This window comes from Phasianus colchicus, chromosome 9 (genome assembly GCF_987193195.1).
Source record: "Phasianus colchicus chromosome 9, bPhaCol1.hap1.1, whole genome shotgun sequence".
Classification (NCBI taxonomy): domain Eukaryota; kingdom Metazoa; phylum Chordata; class Aves; order Galliformes; family Phasianidae; genus Phasianus; species Phasianus colchicus.
In genome coordinates, this window is record NC_143444.1 from 32480401 (window position 1) to 32502510 (window position 22110).

At 40.3% G+C, this 22110-nt stretch overlaps 2 protein-coding genes across 3 annotated transcripts in view; both read right to left on the reverse strand.

The window, feature by feature from the left end:
- Nucleotides 1–7804, reverse strand: part of LOC149916929 (uncharacterized) — an 80739-nt gene extending 72935 nt beyond the window's left edge. The window contains exon 1 of the mRNA XM_090146869.1: nt 7599–7804. Within this exon, the coding sequence (XP_090002995.1) occupies nt 7599–7645 (47 nt within the window). The 5' untranslated portion in view covers nt 7646–7804. The remainder of the gene's footprint in view (nt 1–7598) is intronic.
- A 4825-nt stretch (nt 7805–12629) lies between these two features.
- Nucleotides 12630–22110, reverse strand: part of SLC44A5 (solute carrier family 44 member 5) — a 56625-nt gene continuing 47144 nt past the window's right edge. For both annotated transcript variants that reach the window (XM_031604468.2, XM_031604476.2), the window contains 6 exons: nt 21894–21997; nt 20594–20667; nt 18795–18865; nt 17346–17434; nt 16663–16747; nt 12630–13988 (listed from right to left, as the gene is read on the reverse strand). In XM_031604468.2, coding sequence (XP_031460328.2) covers nt 13876–13988; nt 16663–16747; nt 17346–17434; nt 18795–18865; nt 20594–20667; nt 21894–21997 — 536 coding nt within the window. In that variant the 3' untranslated portion in view covers nt 12630–13875. The remainder of the gene's footprint in view (nt 13989–16662; nt 16748–17345; nt 17435–18794; nt 18866–20593; nt 20668–21893; nt 21998–22110) is intronic.

Sequence of the window (22110 nt, forward strand, 5' to 3'; positions counted from 1 at the left end):
CTAGGCTGATACACCCTGCCACAAATAATGCTAAAGACACAAGCTGTTGTGGAACTTGAATGGAACTTTACATTTTTATTTTAACATGCATCATGCTGAAATTTGCTGGGTGAAATGCTGAATTAAACACATCATTTTTCTGTACCTAAAATACCCCCTGTGGCTGCATGATACCAAATTGCATGCGTAATAGTAGACAAACCAATTCTTGTTGTTTTGTAAGACCTGATGTGCAAGAAGGAGAATCATACTGCTGAAGTTTTAAAGTTAAACACCGTGAGTGATGGTAATTTAGACATAATTTGGTAATGTAAACTACCACTCAACTGTCGTGTTTTAAAGTGCAACTTGACTTGCTTAAGTCCCTCTAAAAAAGAACAAAACTACTTATTCACTTTAATTTGAAGAACTGAGCAGCTTCTGGTTCCTCAAGAGAAAGAAAGGCAGACCTATTTATGAAATATTTATGAAACACCCCCTTCTATCCAGTTCCACAAACAGAGCAGGATTAAAGAAAATGATGAGTGATGTTACTGTTTCCTTACGAAAAAGCAACCAGGAGAAAATTATCTTTGGCTACTGTGAATGCTTGAGCAGCTATTTGTAAAGTGAGTCAGGGGAGGTGTGGAGTTAAAAATTGGAAGTTCCAGTAGTGGATCTGGGCTGGAGCATTGCCTTGGAGTGTGTAAAAGTTGCTCTACTTGCTTACCTTCAGTTGCCAGGCTGTGTGGAGCTGATCAAGTATATGGAAGGCCAGGAGTTTTATTCTGATGCTCTCAACTGAAGCTGTTGCTGTAACCTGACTTGTAGACTTGAATGCTGATCTTTTTTTACATGTTGTGTACTTGCATTTTTGACAACGCGCTGCTGAGTTCTTCTGAGCCTGGCTCCATTGCTATATTTTTTTAAAGCAGGGAGCAGTACCAGGACTGTGCTCAGAAAATTCGAGGGGTATCATTCTAGGAAGAGAACGTGACTAGTGCTACAATGGGAGTACAAAATAGCATGCCGAGCCTTCTAGACTACACAGGTTTGATTTTCAAAGCTGAAAAGCAATGTTGTATGGAATAAACTAATCTATGTAACAAATTGGTTTTAACATGTCACTTAAAAGTAGTGTCTTGAACAGAAAACGGTGCAGGTCTATGCTTAGTGTTGTTCTTCTTTGGATATTTCTACAGAGAACTGCATTTATCCCTCTGATCCTAATTTTTTTATTCTGAGGGCACTTTGTACATGTGGCATTGATACTATTAGTGAAGAAATTGAAAATTGAGCTGTAATTATATAAAACATACTTTGCGTCAAGAAGTTCTCAAGGGAAGAAATACCACTAACAAAATAAACACAGAGCTGTCTTGAATGTCCTGTGAGACCAGCTATCGACTTTCAGTCTTTCCCCCTCCCAGTCCAGCCACTGCAAGCTGGGGTTGGCTTCTGTATTATTGTGTGTTAGGACAAGTGAGTGCAACTACACTGCAGAATATGACTTAAAATGCATCATATCATCTCTTACAGAAAGAGAGAAAAATATGGATAGGAAACTTTCACTACGAATCTCACAAAATGGGTGGTCTTATTAGAAGCCAGTAGCAGTTGTTCAGTTTGCAGGATACAGAAATATCTGTTCTAGAAGAAATATTTCAAAGTGCAGTTAAATACTGGAATATAGATGTTTTGTAGCTCCACCTACTCAGTGGAGGTACAGGTTTATGTGTATATACATATGGATGCATCAGGTAATTACTTGGGCATTTTCTAGTCTGCTTTTCATTCCAAGGCACTACTGATATGGATACTTGACTAAACTGTTCTCAAATGTCTCCAACAGTAAATATTTTTGCAGAATCCTCAGGAAATCTGATGCTCTCTTCCCTCCCTCCTTCCCCTCCACACAAAAAAACCCCGACGCCAAAACAAAGAATTTCTTCTCTCTGCCAAACCAAACCGATTCACTGAGGTTTTGGTTTTTTTTTGCACTATGTATTTGTGAGGTATCTGATTCTTTCTGTGCTTTCTTCTTTGTCCATCATCTTGAAGCACAAAACTCAGTTTTAGCAAAGCCCTTAACGATGCTAACCTGGAGGAGTAGAGAGCGTGTAAGCTGCTCATGGCTGTGTGTGCTGGGGTGGTGACTGCTTTTGTTCTAATAACACCACATTCCTAGTTTCATTTCTGACTAACTGCTATCTTGCTCCCATAGATGCCTGCAGCCTAGGTGAGCAGCTTATATTTTAACACACTGAATTTCACCTTGCTTTTTTCTCACTACTTCTCAAAGTTATCAGTCGTTCTGAATCGCAGTTCTGAACTCCCCAGTGTTGTCTGTGTTCTGTTGTCAGAAAATTCAGTGAGCCTCTCTTTGTTGACACCCAAGTAATGGGACTAAAATACTGCCTAGAACCTATTCTTCTGTAATTCAAATTTTTTTTTAATAGGAGAAGGAATCATCTGAACTGCTTGCAAGTACTTACTTTCCAAATTTTCTATCCTAGGTTATTTCCTTATCTTGCTTTTGTCAGGAAGTGACACGTTCAGCATCTTGACCACCCACGCAGCTGTTACCCTTGTTACCCTGAAAGGAAGTTGGGCTGCTTTGACAGTCTTGTTTGTGTTCTTGTTATCGTCAATCTCATTAATATTCTAAAATTCTCAAATAAAATAATTAGACCAGAATTAAATTGCATTGTTGAATTTCCAGCTTTCTTCTGCTCATTCCCTGAGCTGTAGACACAGGGTCTCTCAAAAATAAGAACTAATAATTTATGAAGGTCTCTGTCTAGCTCAGTGGTTCCAGGACAAACTGTAGCAGATCCAGGCTACCCATAAACCATTTAGATAAAAAGGTTCCAGAGATTTTGCTTTTGTTGGTAAAATACAGCTAATAGTTACTCACAACATACCGATCTGTTAACCGTCTTTCACATGGATCCTAAGGAAGATGTCATCCATTATTGACACTTCACTCATCACTAGCTACAAAATAAATGCTGCACCACTGACCGCAGTCCTCTGGGTCTGACGATTCAGTCAGTTTCTGATCCACCTCACTCTCTGCTCATCCAGGCCATACTTCCAATGGATCCTTCTTTAGGAGGATCTTAAGGAGGACAGCATCAAAGGCCTCACTAAAGTTTAGGACTGCAATATCCATTGTTCCCATTCATCCATCAGGCAAACTTGTGTTGTGCTAAGTAGCTACCCTTACTTTAAGCAAAATAGTTTCTCCCTTTATGTTAAAGAGGATGCCTTCTCAGTTACAAGTTAGGTTATAACTAATGCTTTCCCCATTAGGAAATGCTGAGCCTAGAACACGCTGTGGGTGAGCAAAGGTACTTGGCAGTAACATTCATGCAGCCTCTCTATCCACAGTCTGAAAAATACAGAAATACTTGTGTTTTCTTCAGCCTCTTACAATTGAAAAAGCAGGTATGCTTAGGATTATTTCACTTAGAACAGCATAACTTCAGACCCTGGAGGTGTACATTTGTTATAAGACCACCCATCACTTTAAGATTGCCCACAGATTTTTTTCTAGTAAGTCTGGTAGTAATAACTGCAATACAAACGTATGATAGCTATTTCTCATCTCACGTGGGGAAAAGCACTCTTTATAGGCTGATATGCTGTACAAACTGAAATTAAAGACTTAATGAGTCATTCTTAGTTCTTCCACATATGCTAAAGTGACCCCTCTCAAATGTTTTATTTTAAATAAATGGCTCATCACAGATGTTCTCTAAGAGAAAAGTAGTTCTTAGTTCTCGTCTGCATTCACTCGTGTTCTGGCATCCATCACCATCTCCCCCTGGTCCCTCATCAACACGCAGTCTTTCTCACTCTCTTCAGGAATGGTGATTTTGTTTTCTACTCTTCATCCTGATTTAGGCAAGCTTAAACTCTCAGAATCAGATAGCTTTAAATGTGATTTCTTATGAAAGCAATGCCAGGAAGAAGCAAACTAAGAACAAGAACCCCCAAAGAACGTCTCAGCAGAGGAGCCTGCTGGATGCATAAAATCTTCCTGGGATGCACCAAATTTGTCTGTTTCAACTGTGCATCTTTTCCCACAGCATGCCCTCCTTCACTTTTGCCTTTGCCAATAAACCTTTAAGAAGAAGCAAGGAAGTATTCCTGTCCTGGTTGAAGCTGGGACAGTTGATTTTCCTCAGTGTCTGGTACAATGCAATGTCATATGACATGTAACACTATAGTGTGGTGGAAAGAACAGCAGTCATAGCTGCATGGCAAAGTCCAATGCTGCAGCAAGTGAGGATAAGCACAAGTGCAGAAGCTGCAGACACAGAAGCAAAGGAAAAAAGCTACTCACTCTTGGAAGGCCTCGGGTAGGCAGGGATCTCTAACAAGAGACCCTCACCTCCACTGCCAACCCTTAAATGAGGTCTGGGAAGGGATGGATCCTCACTCCACTCCTTCCATCATTCAGGTACATTGCATTGCATTGCATTGCATGCACCTGAGCTCCCCTGGGCTGGCCTGCCTTCCCACCAGGTGCTCCATCACTGCTTCAAGCCGTGATTTGGCATTGCCACTACATGACCTCATGCATAAACTATAGAACTGTGGGGATATGACCAGAGGGGGCAGCCACTGCTCAGGTACTGGCTGGTCATGTTATCAACGCTATTATTTATCATTTCCTAGTAAATTTTATCTCAACTTATGAGTGGCCAAAATAGTACAATTTTGAGGGACAATAAGGAGGTTTTTTTTAATATCCTGACATCAAAAAGAGGACCGGAAAGAACATTGGTTCGTTGAAAATGGTTCTTTTACAAACAGGGACACAGACAAAGCAGGGACATTTAATAACTTCTTTGCATCCATCTTCAACACCAACGATAAATGTTACTTCAGTAGGATATAAACTAATTTGCTGAATACAGGAAAAAACAACAGTGAATTTTTAAACTATTGTCAGAAATAAGAAGGAGAAATGCTAGCATTTGTATGGCATGAACACACTCAGAATGTGATGTGGTAAGCAGCTGTAAGTAAATGCAGAGCAGTACTTTGTCAGACATATGCTTTTCCAGTTAAATGTTTCTCAGTAAGAACTTACAGATTAGAACAAATGAGCTCTAACTTCATGTGATCACAAACAAAAGAAACCTCTTATTTAAATAAACTCTGCTTGGAAATATGTGATGTTAAAGCAGCACTAGACAACGACTCAGAGACACTGGAAATGCACATCCTTAGTTAGTGGACCACACAGACTTTGAACTCATATGTAAAATGCTGTGTGATTCCAAACACGAGCCCACAGAGCTGCAAGCCATCCCTTTCTGGAGAACTTCTGTCTCTCTACTCTTACTGGTGAGTCTCCCTTACTCCAGCACATACGTTCACATACCGAAACTGCAGCAGAGATAGTATGGAAAAACAGGGTAGGACAAAAGCAGACACAGTTCCTTCATCTTAAAACTAGGATTAAACTATATCATCTTGCAAGAGAGCTGCCTGCAGAATAGGTTCTGCAAAGGCCACCTAAGGAACTCAGAGACAGATCCCTCTCCACAGTTTAGAGGTCTGTGAAAGCAGAGATGTGCAATGCAAAAACTGGGACACATTTAGATGGAGTCATGAGGATCAGACCCAGCTTTCTGCATGTCAAGAATACGCACGACTCCAGCACAAAACTGCTCCTCACAATTGGTTTTGTTTCAATTCCATGGAAACACATTCCGTGAGGTTTCTAATAGCACTTTATTTCATTGGGTTAATTCTCTTCCTTATATTTTAATGGAAAGTCTCTCCCAAAATGTGATTTTAAGTTAAAAAAAAAAAAAAAAAAAAAAAAAAAAGTGGATGTATGATATGTATAATCAAATCCATAGAAACCTTACTTTCCAGTATACATTTTGATCTTCAATAAGTCTTCTGCAGGAAGCTGCATAGCCTTCTTGGCTGAAAACTGCAATAATAAGACTTACTCCATGTGACACGCAGTTATTGGTTTCTTGTCATTAGTTCATAAAGCACTGCCACCTCTGGATGCCACAAACCAGTAATATTAAACACACAAACATCTCCTTTTCTAAGCTCCTGTGACCCAGAACCGGTACAGTTGGGAATTACATTACAAGCTCTTTAACCCTTTTGGACCATTGTTAGCATGCTCACAAAACAAGATTTGTGAGCTTAAACACAACAGTACCAAATATGAAGCTTGTGAGGTTTAAAAAGAAAGAAGTGAAACAAAAACAAACAATATGTTTTTTTAAATTATTGTTTGAAGCACATGAAATGCACAACTTTCTCCTGAGACTACTTGGATTATTTTCCAGATAGCAAACCTGGGCTCTTAGGACTGCAGAATTAAAATAGATCACCCACAGAGCATAGCCAAAGCAAGAAAATGAGAATTTGGGACTCGATGAAATGAAAGTTGATTCAACACAGGAAATTGAGTTGGTCAGATGTGTTGAAAATGATGGCAACCAGAAACTACATTATGAAGCACTGTATAAAACAGTCCCTTCCTTTCCAAGCCATCTGCAGCTGTGTGGATTTGCAGCAGCATGCCAGGTCTTACAAGAAAACACTCTAAGAGCAATGTTCATCTGCAAAGTCAAATTGCAAAGACATCACAGATGGTATACATCAAACACTGGCCAAGACAAAGGGCAGAAGCATTTCGATCCCATGTTTATGGCCAGAGTCTGTTTTGCTACAGCAAGTCAATTATGGCATCATTTCCTTCAGGCAGAAATTTCAGTCAGTTTGAGCCACTCCTCCTGGCTGCATCACCCCTCTGCTCAGTGCGACTGCAGCACAGTTAGGATGCACCACACCCACAGCAAGGAGGGCAGCCAGGAGCCTCCTCCTCCCATTTCCCAGTGCAGCAGCCATTGCAGGAGTGCCCTGAGCAGAGCTCTGCACTTCCCCCAGCAGAACATTACAGCCTGAAACCAAGAAGCCACGCTGTGTCCCATCCAGCGGCAGCCCAGGTTACTGGTTGGCACCCCAAGCCTACATGGTACGAGGCTCCCCTTGAGAGGCAGCAGCTGGAAAGAATAACCATAAGGTTTGCAAAAGAAATAGGATCCCTGGAAAAGAGTGGAATCCTGGTACACTCCAGAAAACCAAGCTGCATTTTGAACTCATCTGGATGGAGGTTAAAGTTTCTATGGCCTGCAGCCATTGGTAGATTTAAAGGTAATACGGATGAAAAGAAAGCCTGTGAGATGTAAAACATGTCAGTCTGAGGACACATCTTAAAGGATGTAAAAGACAATTTTGTTAGTAAGCCTGACATTTTCTGAAGAACTACATATATACAGTGTTCCAACAGATGATGTGTGTTAAAAGGAGATACTGATGTAGTTAAAGCAAATTTAATTAAAGTAACTACGTACATATGAGGCACGTAGTAAAAGTCCTCCCTTCTCCAACATTTCCTTATAATAATGTGTACATCGCAAGTGCATCTTTTGGCAGCTGAGTACACTGACAGGCTCTGCAGGGCTACACATCATCACCTGAACTCATATAATGGTAGTGTAGCTTTAACACACTGAATTGCATCTGATACAATATTAACAAAAAATAAGCACATTTTCCTGAAGACTTACTGTAAAGCAACAGTGTCCTTTCCTCTTCTGAGCAGCAGGGAGGTCATCCTTTTCTGCACGGCTCACTTCTCTGCCCACGTCAGCTCAGCTGCTAAGCTGGGGTCAGGAAAAGCCAGTGTCCTTTTGAGGAAGACTTTTAGAGTTCATTTTCCACTATATAGCTGGAACTGAACTTGACCACACCCAAACTCATGGGGCAGATTCACTCTCTTCTCCATAGCATTTGCCTTGTGACCACCTTCCTTTTACTCTTTCCCTCTGAGAGTCGCAGAGCAGAGCAGGGTGGAACTGCTGCAGGCTGTGCCATACCAGCACCACTGCTCACCCACCAGGGCCTCTGGCTGGCAAGAGGACTGTGCAACATAAACCCACCGACAGCCCCATCAGAACTGACAGCAGTTACCTCTCTAAGCGATCATATTGCTTACTGCAATCCCTTATGCACCGAACGCGTGGCTTTAAGTGACATAAGCTGCAACCCTGAGAAGAAAGCTTCCCATGTAGCCCATGAATCTGCACGCACCCACCTGCTGTTCAGTCACCACGTTCTGGCTCAGTTGCAGACAAAGATGAACGCCTCCTGCCAGCACAGCCCCGCTCTGCACAAGGTGCCAGCAACGCCCAGCTGCCTGTAGCTATAAGCATCACATCGTTTTTTGTGTTAACTCAGAAACTCTACTGCGTGGTTTCACTGCACTGACAGCTGGAGGCCAGAACGTCCTCCAGTGCATGGCAGCAACAGCAGCCACACTGCAGCTGTTAGCACCCAGCTGGAATTCTGCCTCTGTCCTGCCGCCACACAACAGCTCCGGTGCTGCTGAGCTGCCCTGCTGAAAGTCATCCTCACCTCTGAGGCTCTCTAGCACTTTTTCAAAGAAATTATTATTATTTTAATTTAATTTCTCTCGTCAACCTGGAAAAATTGCACTGCAGGCAGCAATACTGTTCCTTTTGCTCCACTCACAGCAACGGGCCAACACAGAACCCGGGACGTGCCCGTGCAGCTGCAGCCCCTCAGCAGCACCTCCCGCACGCCCCGAGGGCTCAGCACACAGGACGGGAGAAAAGCACGACTTTCGTCAAGTCTGCTGGAACCAAATTACAGGGTACGACTTCGGCTGATATCAACCCGCCCGGCAAAACGAGATTTCTGAACAGGTCCAACTAAAAAGCCGTGGTTTTTCTCCACGCAGCTGAAGAAACACAAATCCTCAACGCACCGCCACTTCCCGGCCCGCACCGCAGCGTGCGCAGCTCCCGGCCCGCACCGAGCGCCCGCCCCCCTCCCGCCGCTGCCCCGCATCCCGGCGCGGGGCCGTGCGCGGCGCTGGGCACGAAGACACTCACTCTGTGCTTTGTATCTAAATCTTTATTAGAACAATCCCCAAAGAGCTGTAAAACAGTGAGCAACAACAAAATTAAATATTAAACGCTTTAGTTACCAAAGGTATTTAAACAATACGTTCCTATTTCTGCATAGCAGAAGCGAACAGGTTTTAGAGCTCAAACTGCCGTGTGCTCAGGTTAATTTGGTTTTGGCACGATAATAATATACCTTTAACAATCACATCAGTTATTGAAACAGGCAGTAATTTCCATTTCTTAGTCCTCGGAGAGCCTTTCTGTGATTTTACACCTTGTTATACGGGACAAGTGCCTGTGGGCTTTCTGTAACATAACGTAACAGACAACTGCAATATTAGTGCTATTAGTATTAATTAAACGTGAAGAAACAGTTATACTTCTCATGAAGAAACAATTATATTTCCCACTCGATTACAGCGCAGTACAAATTACTTATTACCTCAAAAAATCATCACCTGTATCAAAAGATAAAAAATTTAGAATCGTTTATAAAACACTTCCAGAATAGCAAACTACCAGTCTTAAAATGGAGAATGAGCTTTATGCTCGTGAGCAACAAACACACACTGCAGTAGTACCATGTGCATTTCCCAGCTGTTTTTATTCTTAGCCATGCCCCAATTCTCCCCGCAGCCCTACGGGTACGGAGCACACGGACACTGTCACCGAAGGCAGAATTGGCCACACTTGGAAGTCACTATCCTGTAAATCAAAGGTATAACGAAGTCTACCACTAAAACTCGAATGCTCTTACATCATTTTTATTTCATTCTTTGCAACAGCACAATTGTCACGTGCTTTCTCCTGGGCCAAGCAGCACGCTTGCATGATCTGACAACAGCAACAGAAAAGTCGTGCATGTTGCATTATGCAATTTAAATACATCTGATGTTTTTTCCTACGATTAAGCTTTTTACCAGTTGATTTCAAATAAAGAGAGTACTGTTTCCCCTAGCTAGCCTCTTCTGCTGCGTCATTTATGTGACGCGAATAAACTTGAAGATACAAGCCAGGTAAAACAACAGCCAGGTAAGGCACTTCGTCAGAGGACACAGGCGTCCAGGCTGAGCAACAAGCGATTGGTGGCAGGGACGTTCCACGTTACAGAGGACAGTCTTCTCCTACAGTCACTTCCATGGCAACCGATTTTAGAACATTACTGACCTCTCACAGCGTGACATCATGCTGCCAGATCATCCTACCCGCCTACTGCAGAATGTGCAGTAGTAAAATATTTTGTATGTTTCAATACTGATGTTTGAAGGACTGCTCAGCATCCTTACAGCACCCGATCCGCAATAACCAACCGCTGGATACTACTTGGAAAAAAACCTCAGTAAGGAAAATAATCTCATTTCACTTTTTTTTTTTCTTGCCGGGGGGGGGGGGGGGGGGGAAGTGAAGGGGGAGTTGGAGGGAGGAGGTTCCTTTTTTGTTTGTTTTCTTTACAAAATTTGAAGGCTCGACATTAAAACTTTGGTATAAGACATGCAAATAAAAGCCAGCCATTAATATATCACAGGGAGACACAATGAATTAAATCAGAACTGAAGCAAGCGTATTGCATGGATATGACACTGGCTATTTTCTAGTATCTCTTAGTTTCTACATTCTACTTGTTCAAGAACTTCCAAAGAAGTTTGATGCACAAAAAGGGGCCTTTCTTCACAGCCATCCCGTCTCTCCAGCTCTTCCACTAGCCAGAAAAATGCGCAGCCTGGGGCTGGGCAGGAGGGCAGAAATCCCACCAGCACCTGCTGAGTCCCTCACACACAGCAGCACCAAGACAAGCTTCTGGGCTTCCAGGTCCCACCAGTCCATCCCTTACGGACTGTGACAGGGCCACCCACCGCCTGGCACCACGCAGCGCTGCCCCGCGCCTCGTGGAAACAGAGGAAACTCCTGTTGGCTTAGGATCAAAGAAAACGTAACCTTTTACTGTGTTACACTTAATCACACGTTCCACTCTAAAGCAAAGAACGGAACTTTAAATTTTATTCTAAATTAAGCAACAAGGTAGATGTCCCAGTCCACAGATGCTGCCTCTAGTGCCTGTGGTGTAAACCTCTGGACACCGCTCCACAGGACTAATTGGGGCCATCATCATCACCTAAAAACTTCAGTGAATGTTTTCCAACTAAATACTTGCAATAATTTCTACTTATTTCATTAATAGTAGTTTATTTTTTTTTAAGCCAGATTTACTATTAAATCATTATTACTCGTTTATTCAGTTTATTGATTACAAAATTAATATTGCTTTTATTTTCACAGTTCTCTTAGTTATATCATAAAGAAAATGGCTTTTAAGTTTTCTTCTCAGAAATGATGATCACTTACATTCTAAATAATTTATTTTCACAAAATAGTGAGTGGAGCGATTTATACACATTTATATATATTTACTGTATATAAATAATAATGCAATTTAAAACTTTCACTTTTAGAAATTCCTTTAGTAAATGCATAGGTTTGTTACAAAAGTCCTCTAATCAAATAACTGTCCACTACTCTGTTACACTTTATTCCTAATAATCTCTATGGTTACATTCATATGATAAAAAAAGCACACTGTATTCAGAAATGAGCTTTTTCAGCTGAGGTCCCAGAAGGAGTCTGGGGTCCAGTAGCAAAATACAGATTACCTAATGCAGTTTCTTTAGCTGCAAACTAATTACGTGGTAGTTAAAAGATGATAATAAGTAGAGCATGGACCGTCACCACAGACGAGTGAGATTTCTATTAACACTGACATATGCCCATAATGTTATTGGCTTAATTCTCTCGGATGACATCCAAGTAATAGGGGTTTCAATATTCACTGCCACACGTGTGATGAGAAAGGAAAGATGATGAAGACAGAAACCATAAGTCAGTTTTCAGAAGCTCTATTTCTCAGCCCTTTCTGTAAGTCAAGTTTATAATATCTCAAGTGAGGTTCTCAAAAACCAAAGGTGCCCACAGTCACTAGTTCAGTTGGAAACTGTATGCCTTTATTTTACATTATTTAAGTCCAAAAGTGAACCACTCATTTATGCTTCAGGGGGAAGAGCTATGGTGCCTGCTGGATCAGAGAGCTCACACCAGCATCCTGCTGCTTGTACCTCCATTCACGGGACTTCATGAGATCCCATCGCGCCCATGACTTCAAGCAGGTGGGTGGTAACACTGGTGCATTAACTTAACCCCAGGCCTATTGCATAAAGGATAGTCTTTCTGTCTTTGTTGTGATTCAAATGATCACAAGCTGAAGCCATAAGTCAGAGAGCAGAAATCACTTTGGAATATGTATTCTCAGCAAATTTTCCCCAGAAATAAGAATTCAGATCATTTGGAAAAGAATTTGCCTTTCTCTCTGTAATAGCAAGAGACTCTTTGGGCTAGCAAAGTATTTCCAGCGGCCGAATTCCTGCCATGGATTTAGAAGAGGTATGTCACATGCCAGCTCTTGAAAGTGGTAATGGAATACCTCATTTCGTACTGTGGAATCTGTGAAAACTAGTGGCATGCCTCAAAACTTTTCTAGTTCAGCTCATGCCAGTAATAAACTTGAAATGCACTCTGTAAACAGAGTATAAGATTTTTTTTATGAGCAGAGCTGTAACGCGACCCAGCGACAGTTCTACTAAAGGGAGGTTCATAGACCTGAACAGAATGTTGATATGCTTTTTCTAAAAAAAAAAAAAAAAACAAAAAAACTAAAATAAAATTCTAACAACCAATAATCTTAATGAGTCTCAAATAGGACACCAAATCTTTTGGAGTTTCTTCCAGTAGCTAATTAATGCTGCATCATGAGGAGACTCACGTTCAATATCTTATTATTTCCGTATCTTACTGTATAAGCCACTGAGAGACCAGAGACCTGTAGAAAGTGCACTCCTTGGATCTCAGAACCCACACTGCCATTGCAATACCTACTGAGAAGCCTTCCTGAACTAGGCAGACGCAGTGGAGATCCTTGTGTACATATGCAGCCAAGACTTTCTTCCAAGGAAAACAAAATATCGCATTTTGTTTTCCTTTCAGCGCAGCTCAACTTCCTCATAATGTAGAATACAAAGACTCATTAAAGACGGGATATTAACACAAGCATCTGTCTTTTACACATCAGCTAGAAAATGATATCTTTGCCAACTTGGATCAGATAGAACTTCGTCTGTGTGAACCACAAGTCCCTTTTTTAAGCACCATGGGATCCTGTCTCAATTATATCATCTTTTAAGCACAACTGAAAGAAGACTTCACCTTAAGCAGTACCAACAGAAGACAGAGTAGTCTTCTCAGATTACTTTCTTCGGGACTACAGCGTACCATCATTTCTTAGAACACACAGTTGTCAACGGGATTAAAATGTTATTACATTTTCAGTGTAGGGAACCATTAATGCATGTATAATCACAGTTTAAATAGCTGACAACCAGCATGTACAAAAAATACAATCATAGCACCATATTTACAAATTTAGTAGCGTCTCTGGTTAACTAGAGACTCCCAAACTATCTTTTTTATGGCTAATTAGGTTACATTTAGTGCTTTCAAAAAATTGCCTGAATATCTTTTACAAATATACACTTATAAAAAGAAATGTTATCAAAACTGCTGTCATTTAAGGCAGCAACTTGTGTTAAAAAAGTTATTAAAACATTATTATAGACTTACAAAAGCTTCAAATTTACATTTTTTCCATAGGCACTCTATAGACTAAAATGTGGCCTCGTTTCACAGCTGTTAGCTTAAGCTTTTAAACTAATAAAACATTATCAATGCTGCTGATTTTATAAAGATGTAAGCAAGAGGAAAAAAGAATCACCTATTAACCAGAAGCATCATTTACAGTATTTACTTGTGCCTAATTTATACACATTTTGCTTAAAAGTGACACTGTTTTGATGCTGAGGTTTATTGCATGTTATCCTATGGCCTTCTTAGGGCTTAGCTCCTTCTTCCCTAGAATTCGGTGAAGGCTAGCTGACATGAAGTAGGGTTTTGCTGTAGATCCATCATTTCGTTCCAGGTCTTCACCTGAATTTACGCAGCAAAGCAGCAAACAGCGGAACACCAAACACACGCATGAGAGAAAGAGAGAGAGTTGAAGAAGGGAGAGAGCAAAAGAATCAACATTTTAAAAACTCTCAGGGGAATGTTCTGAATTGTTAAAATGCTGAAGGACACCATAAAACAACTTTTTTTCCGCAAGTCAGACACTGTTTTACATAAAGCAGAGGCACACATCTAATTATTTTAAAATGACAGCAATAAATCCTTTTGTTCTCCATTTCTTTGCTTTGGTGCTGTAAGTGAGGTTTTCAGGAACTCACAATGCCTCCACGCTGGTGGCCACTTTTCTTCTAAAGCAGCCCGACGTTTTGACCCAGAGATAGCTTTGGGTTTAAGCACTTTTTTCAACTGGACCTTTTTTCAGTGCTTGAGATGAAGTTCTCCAAGAAACCTAATGCTGTCAGTGCACAATATCCTACAGTATTTCCTACTCTACAACACTAAATAGAAGCACGGGAAGCAAAACAGAACATGGATTTAAAATAATGAGATGGGTGTATTCTTTTTTTCCTACAGAAGGTTGTGCATCAGTGGTCTGGGTTCAGCCCAGAGTTAATGCCCTGCACACATAGGTGAACAATCTCACACTGAAGGGCAATCTGGAAAGAGTGTGCAGTGGAGAAGAGTTACTGCAACTGCAGCCTTGCAAAGGCAGGCAGCTGTTTCTGAAAAGCCAAACAGAAAGCACTCGTTGTATGGAACGGCCAAAGATGTCAGAGAAAGCAAACCTTTATGTATCTCCATGACAGCATGTACCGCGCATATAAATGAGCTAGAGGTGTCTGGAGTAACTTAAAATGAAAATCTGTTAGTTTGGAGTGTGCCAATCAACTTCCTAAACTTTATCAGTTTGATTAATTTGCGTTTTATTCTCAATAACTTGAGTAACCATTTATGTGTTTATTTGTTTTCATTTTAACTTATTTAATTAGATGATTATTAGTAGTGTGAGATGGATGTCTGCTCGTGCCTTTAACACTGACAAAATGTCCTAGGACATACTAAATGTGTGTCCATGAGCTCTTTTAACAACACCCTATTGTTTTACACTAGCCTGGTATTATCTCACACATAAAACAGAGATTTTTCAACTGTGCAGGGATAATCACAGTGCTGGAACTTCATGAGAAAAGAAGGAAATTCCTAGTATATTTTGTCAATCACATAAAACAATCTGGAACACATGCTGAGAAGAACCAATGGTATGGCCTTAGAATGACAGGTTTGCACGGAGTGCTGCTCATTTTATTTCAGCCTTCACTCAGTACAAGTGAAGGAAGAAACAGGAGCAAGCAGAAAGTCAGTAGTACAAGGGGCACCAGGGAGTAACAGTACCAGAGCTTAGTGATGATGGAGTTCAGAGTGTCAGCTGACTAATCACACATTTTGGAAATAGACTTAGTTTTCCTAAGAATTTTGCAAAGTTGCAGGTTATAAAAGGTAGCTCCAAAAGTAATGACTCCTATTTATTTCCTTGGAAACTATGGCAGATGCTAAATGCTCAGTAACACAGAAAATTCTCAGCTACAAAGCAGTGGTTTTCAACAGTCACCGCCATGAGCGGAGCATTTTTGCCAGTGATGAACCAAGAGGCCTGCATGCCAAACTCATAAACATCTGCACTGGTAGAGGTGACCCAGCAGCAGATTGCAGACAAACTTCCAGACTTCTCACTGGCTGTCCAATTAATGTACCTTCCTCACTGAGTGGAAAGAAGCAGTATGATTACTTGTTTCCTTCAATGGGGGCACTTCTGATTTTCCACAGAATTAAGAAGTGAAATACAGCTACTCTACAGAATGCCACCCTTTCCTTATACAACAGTAATTAAAAGAATTAAAAGTAATTAAAAGAATCAGTACTACCATCTTTATCTTGCTGTAGTGATCCACTCTGTATGTGGCAGATCAAGGCTATAACTATTTCAGTGTTGCTTTAATACTGAAAAATTTGCCAACTTTCACTCAGACCTACCAGAATGACTTCATCATAGAAAAGTCTGTTTATTTCCTTAATTCAGTCAGCCCAGCAAATTGAATGTGTTCTGTAATAAGTACATCCTCTTCTTATACTGATGTACTGATTTGATATAAAATGATTTATTTTCGTGAAAAATTAAAAAGAAAAAATTAAAATTGAACAGTAGTTCTTTTGAGCATACCACAGACTGTTTTCCACTGGGGAATACAAAGGACAGATAGTTTTTCAAGTGGTATTCTACACAAATTTCAAGGTAATTCAGCATGATACTTTGGTTGTTTTCTTTTTCTTCTTTTCTTTTTTAAAACGGGCTACTTATATGCCAAAAAATAACTTTGTCGTTAACAAAAAGATTGAAGTTTTGTTGTAGAGGTCTCTATGCAAAGCACTCAGAAGAAAACTGTTAGTAATAGTTAAAGAACATCTGAAAAAGAAAAGCCAGGTATCCACATGAGCTGCAACTCCCTTCTCTTACTTTAAGACCGAGACACACTTCTGCACACAAGCATGCATCGAAGAGTGAGTCTGAAAAGCAAAGTAGTACTTTTCCTCACTCAATCTCCAAGCATGTAAACAGAATTCTGTAAGGAACAGAAAAAGTGGTTTTGTTCTCCTTCTGTGACTTGCAGGTATTAATGAAAGAAAGCTCAGTACTTACAAAAGCAGAGGAAAAGTGTATCAACACACATTGCATAGACACTGAAGAACCCGTGTGCCACTAGGTAGGAGCCAATAATGACAGTCTACAAAACACAAACCACAATAAAACCCCAAATGTTAGCTTGACAACAGTGAGGCGATGTTAACACAAGTCAGATGCCTACTCTGCTAAGCAAATTTTGGAAGATTTAATTGCATCTCCTTAATTCTATCAGATGCTACTGATGCTGTGGAAAGGGATTAGACATTCAAGACACTGCATGCAGTAGCCACCACTTTTTCAGCTGTCAAACTGAAGCCATTTCAACCTCCATGGAGAATATCTGCAAGCACATTCTGAACTTCTTCAGGACAGTAATCTAAGGAATCAGTCATCCTGGAGTTGTTCCAGAGTCTACATGGGCTACAGAACTTCTTCCATTAGAAGCCACAGTGTCATTGGTGCTTCACCATCAGCCTTTGCTGTTTGGGAAGTCTGAGCAAAGAAAATCTATAACCTTTTTTTCCAGAAGGTGCAGAGTTACTGCAGTGTGGCTTCTGTCTGAGCAACCCAGAGGAGTAGAATATAACAGATCACTCCTCACTGAAGAGCATGACAGGAGCTGTTACCAGAACACACCCTGACTAATCTGAACACCTCAAACTGCTTTCTGTGTTCAGGGGATTACATAGTTGCCTTACCAACAGTGGTACCCAGTAGTAATTTAGTGCTGGTGCTTCCTGGGCAAAGACTGGTATTCTCTGTGTGAAGAAGAAGAACGCAAGGACACCTGCAAGAAGCAGAAAAGATTAGCAATTCCTGGGGTAACTGATTTCTTGACACCTAAAGAAGGGATCTGACACAAACAACATACAGTAGGCCCAAGGTTGGTTTATACAAGAGTTTGTGAATAATAAATTTCTCCATCCTAATTATCTCCTGGATCTGTATTCTGAACAGAAGAGAGATGTAAATGAATCAATTACCATAATGATATTCATAGGTCCAGGAAGACTTCAAACAGTTGTTTTATTTCATCACTTTACTGGATTTAATTTCAAAATGATGATGAATAATAACAAAAAAGACAATAATGTGGGATAATAACAAAGATGAGTGGGCAGATTTTTTCTTTTAAAATAAAAGCAGTCAGCAAAATCCTGCTTTAGATTTTATTGCTTGAAGAAATTCTTAACTATTTCATATTAAAATAAAAAGAAATGCTAGTGCTAGTGAAGTACACAATAATAGATTTAGAACAGAACAGTTCATTTAAAATGGAAGTAGTCAAAAGAATTTATTTTTGAAGAGAAAGAAGGCATGAACGAGTTTCAGTATTTCATGGCTTACATTTCAAAAACATCTCAAATCAGTTTTGTGGCCCAGCTTGCAAGGCCTTCCACAGTAATAACAGAAAAATTTAGATCTGGTCTTGATAATAATTTTCAATTTCTACTAAAAATATTGTTCACTAGTAATCTTTTAAAGTATACCGAATACAAAATATGCTTATTAGTAAAACAATGTTTTGAAACTGCTGTCACAACCTAGATAAGCTGTAAGGAAATACTACCAACCCGAATTTCTCAAAGTGTTTCATTTTTAAAAGATCAATTCAAACCATGAAATATCAAAAAAAAATTTTTTTATATTTACTGACAGCAAGGAAGAACTATATGGATATTAAAAACATCTTATTTCTTTTACTTTTGGTTGGAGATTTTTTTGAACGGGACTGAATATGGCATAACTTCATGCCCATCCCCTGCAGACCTGCACCAGCTCCTCTCACATGTGTGCTGTCTGCTCCCAGGTGAATGTAATGAGCACATCTGCTCAGTTCTCGTGAAGAGAGAACAGATTATGGCTGATTTATTGGATATGGATTTGATTTGATCCAGCTATAAATGCTTTGGCTGCAGAAGTCCTTCTGCTAGCAACGCCTGCCAGCCTAATAACAGCAATTACAGAAAAGATGTTGTCACAACCACACAGGGAATAAAAAGGGGGAAAAAAAAAAAAATAGTCAATAGTTCAATAGTCAGACCAAAGAGAACCTCTTAACTGTCAACTAACATATATGAATACAGGAGGTATACTTGTAGGTAACAGTAAATAGGAATTTGGAAAAAAAAAATCAATCATCTTACCTACACCACCAGCTACGAGAATTTTCCCCAGGAATAAAAGAAAGTCTGTAACTTTGTCCAGAACTGCAACTCTGTTCAGCAAAGGACAAATGATATATAGTTATCACAAACCATAAATTTGTATTCTTTTTCATTACATCTATGGATAACTGACAAAATGTGAACAAGAAGCTGTTTTTGGCTGGTTTCACAGACTGACATATGTAACAATATAGAAAAGCAGCATTGAGATGAACTTCATTATAACCTAATCCAATGAGGCAAAAAAACAACCCAAAACCAAAAAACAACCTGAGCATCTTGCTGAATTAGGCCTTAACAAATTAGGCCTAATGAATTAGGCCTGCAGACTGCCTATTGCTCTTGTTGGAAAAAAAAAAAAAAAAAAAAAAAAAATTAAAAGTGTCAAAATATCCTTATTTCAAACTTTCTGTTAGGGTCACAGACAAGCTAGCCCAAAAGAGGCAAAATAAACACCATAACAAAAAGCAACGTTTATGTAGATTGTTGGTAGGTCCTCTTTTCGCTTGGTCCCATCTGGCCACATTCCATGACTCCGTAACATGCCAAATCCACGTAACTATTTTAAGATACCATGGCATAACACTGAAGGTAGGAGGTCTCAAAGTAGAGGGACAGTCACTGATGAATGAATGAAGGCAGACAGAAAAACGGACAGTAAATCTGCAGACATCACCGAAAGCAACAGCTGGGGCCTTCTGCTTGAAATCCTGCCAGCCCGTCTTATCAGAAATTGCAGGTAAATAATGGCATGGAAAATGAGCTTTGCATTATCAGCCTCCTGCCAGCACTGACAACTGTGCATATGTTAATATACAGTACTGACTGCCATGATGGATAAGCATTAACAAGTATTAAAGAGAATAAATCATTATTAGCCCATGGGAGATCAAGAACTGAAGGAAAACGCACAAAATAAACAAAACTGTTTAAAACAATAAAATTATATGCCTGAATTTTAGCTGTCACTCTTATTAAGAGCAGAAGTACAAAGGACAATGAGGTGGTAGTTCTGAGAGGAAACAAAGGCACCTTCTTTTTCCTCCTGCAGAGGCAGTACCTGATACAGACACAGCACCACTGTTCCGATATTAATGCAGGGTAACAGAGTGGATGTATTCTATTTTGCCATGTCCAGTCCTTTCCTCCTCTATTTTAAGCACTGGTCCCATTTTGCTCTCTTTCAACATCTCCTTCAATTCCTCTCTTCCTCCCAGACCTTCACTAAATAATATAAACTACTTGTTGAGCTGTTTGAGCAGGTCCAGAGCAGGGACACGAGGGTGCTCAGAGGGCTGGAGCACCTCTCTCCTGGAGACAAGCTGAGGGAGATAGGCATGTTCAGCCTGGAGAAAAGAAGGCTCTGGGGAGATCTCATTGTGGCCTTCCAGTACAGTAACAGGATGATATGTACTGGATGGGCTTTAGGGTCCCTCCCAACCCGTCATTCTATGATTCCATGATCATCCCATTGCTTTTTGTCCACAGATCTTCTCACACAGGGCTTCCATTGGTTACTTACGGGCAGGCAATACAATCTAGTATGTGCTTAGGATTTTAAAAGAGCAATCTAAACAGAAGAGTTAAATTAGATCAAATTTGCATAGGTTACTATGCCAGACAGCTTCCTTTTACAAACTGGCTATTAGAAGTGATGACCATGTCTATAGACAGAGCCATTAATAGTTGGAGCAGAGGTGAAGAGGAAGGAAGTGTGTCTTCAGAGTGCAATAGCAGCAAATCCTGACATTTCCAAGGACTGGGAGATGGCCCCTTACCTCACCACATTTCTCATGAGCAGAAAGAATGCCTCCTTTGCCGAGGTGCAGAAGTTTTTACCATATATGGCAATCTGCAAAATAACAGCGCTGTTAAGTATTTTAAATGATTAGGATACCTCTTTGTACTTAGGAATCACACTGCATGTAATGCACAGCTCCCTCCAGTGTACGGCCTGGGAATGCTCCCGTGAACATGAAGCACTGCTCCCAATCACCTGTTACCTCGCAGCGCTTCCCATCAGACTGTGACACAGCATCATTCATCTTTCTCTTGCAAATCACCTGACTTTCAGCATGCTACCCCTTACAGATCTGAAAGGTCACAATTTAGTTTTCCAAAGAGCAAAAAATGCTACTTGCTGAGGGATTCTCTTTGCTAGCTACCCACGTGAGATTTACAGCCAGTGGAAAAGGAACAGGTGCTTGAAGAGCAGAAGTGAGTTGAGCCATTTAGATAATGACTTGGACCTGACTCTGTCTCAAGAAGAAATCAGCAACATCAGTATCAAAGTCAGTGGATTTACGTCAGCATGAAGTATGGCCACTGAAGTTATAGAGGAACAAAACCATTTAATCTTTCTGGAATAATGTCTACAAAGCGGGTAGTGCCTAGAGAGTTCTTCTGGAGTGCAGTCAGTTTGCCAGCTGTAAACAAGATGTTCAAAAACAATAACTTGGGTCAAAATGGACCTATTAGTCCCACTTACTTTGAGATAATGCCTGTGACTAGCATTCAATCACTTAAAGTATTTCAAGTCAAACATCCTAAGATGAAATATGTAATCTATTTATTTAGGTGACAATCTGGTATTTCTCTTTCAGAAGCCAAAATAACAGGATTTTAGAGTAACATCACTGCTGCCGCTAATAGAATTTGTGCTTTTGTCTTCCTAGAGCAAATACAGACACCACACACTTTCTGACTTCCTTATTCAAACACTGCCTCCAAACAGAAGTGTCACATCAACACGCAATAAAAAACAAGTTAGCATTCCTGTTGAAGTAGGACTCCAGCTGCTGAATCAGAGGGGGGAAATCAACTAGTGCTGCCATTCCCTTCCACTTTCTTTGTAGGGTAGGGAGAATGGACAAGGACAGGCAATAAAAGGCAGAACTTAGAAGAAGAAAAGAAAATCTTACTTTTCCATTGTAGCACCACATGCACTTCCTGAAAACTCCCATAAATCACTTTATTTATTCAGCATATTCTAGTACTGCTGGCTGTTTACCAACTAGTAGTTGCTAGGGTATTTTAGTGTCCCAGACAGGGGAGACCACATGCAAAGACAGCACATACCATGATGTAGGCATTTCTGTTTATAAATTTTAAGAATCTTTCCAAACACCAGAAACAGCATTTGAGGCAGCAGAGTAGAAATCTAGTGAAGGAGTTCTGTGTACCTGAAAAAAGGATAAAGTACATCATATAGACAGAACTTAGGAACAGTTTTCAGAAAACAGAAACATGTTGAGAAGAAAAATCTTAAAACTGTGGCAAAAGCAGAAATGTTATT